Here is a 336-nt window from a genome sequence, read left to right on the forward strand (position 1 = left end):
CTGCATGTCCCGATGAGCTGTGCCGCCCGCCACCGCAGCCCCGCGGGCCCCGCCTCCAGGTAGCGGCCAACCAGCAGGTGCATGCCCGACAGCTGGCAGAAGTCTGCGAGGCAGAGGGGAGGGCGTGAGGGCCAGCTGCCACCCCCAGTTCATATGAGGGCACCCTGAACCCCAGCATCCCAGGACACAACTGACTTGGAGACACTCCATGAGAAGGTAACTTGGTGAAACAAAGCCTGGCCCCGGCCGGTCATGCCAAGAGGAACTCAGAGGCCGGCCCCTGTGGGCAGTTCCTGTCCAAGTTCAGGAATGCATGGGCGCCAGCTGAGGCTGGGG

At 65.2% G+C, this 336-nt stretch overlaps 1 protein-coding gene across 1 annotated transcript in view; it reads right to left on the bottom strand.

Moving 5' to 3' along the window:
• Positions 1-336, bottom strand: part of HSPBP1 (HSPA (Hsp70) binding protein 1) — a gene marked incomplete in the record, with an annotated part of 14,179 nt that overhangs the window by 6,799 nt on the left and 7,044 nt on the right. Inside the window, 1 exon segment of the mRNA XM_027772594.1 lies at positions 1-103. Coding sequence (XP_027628395.1) covers positions 1-103 — 103 coding nt within the window.

The sequence above is a fragment of the Tupaia chinensis genome, unplaced genomic scaffold (assembly GCF_000334495.1).
Source record: "Tupaia chinensis unplaced genomic scaffold, TupChi_1.0 Scaffold000286_1, whole genome shotgun sequence".
NCBI lineage: Eukaryota > Metazoa > Chordata > Mammalia > Scandentia > Tupaiidae > Tupaia > Tupaia belangeri.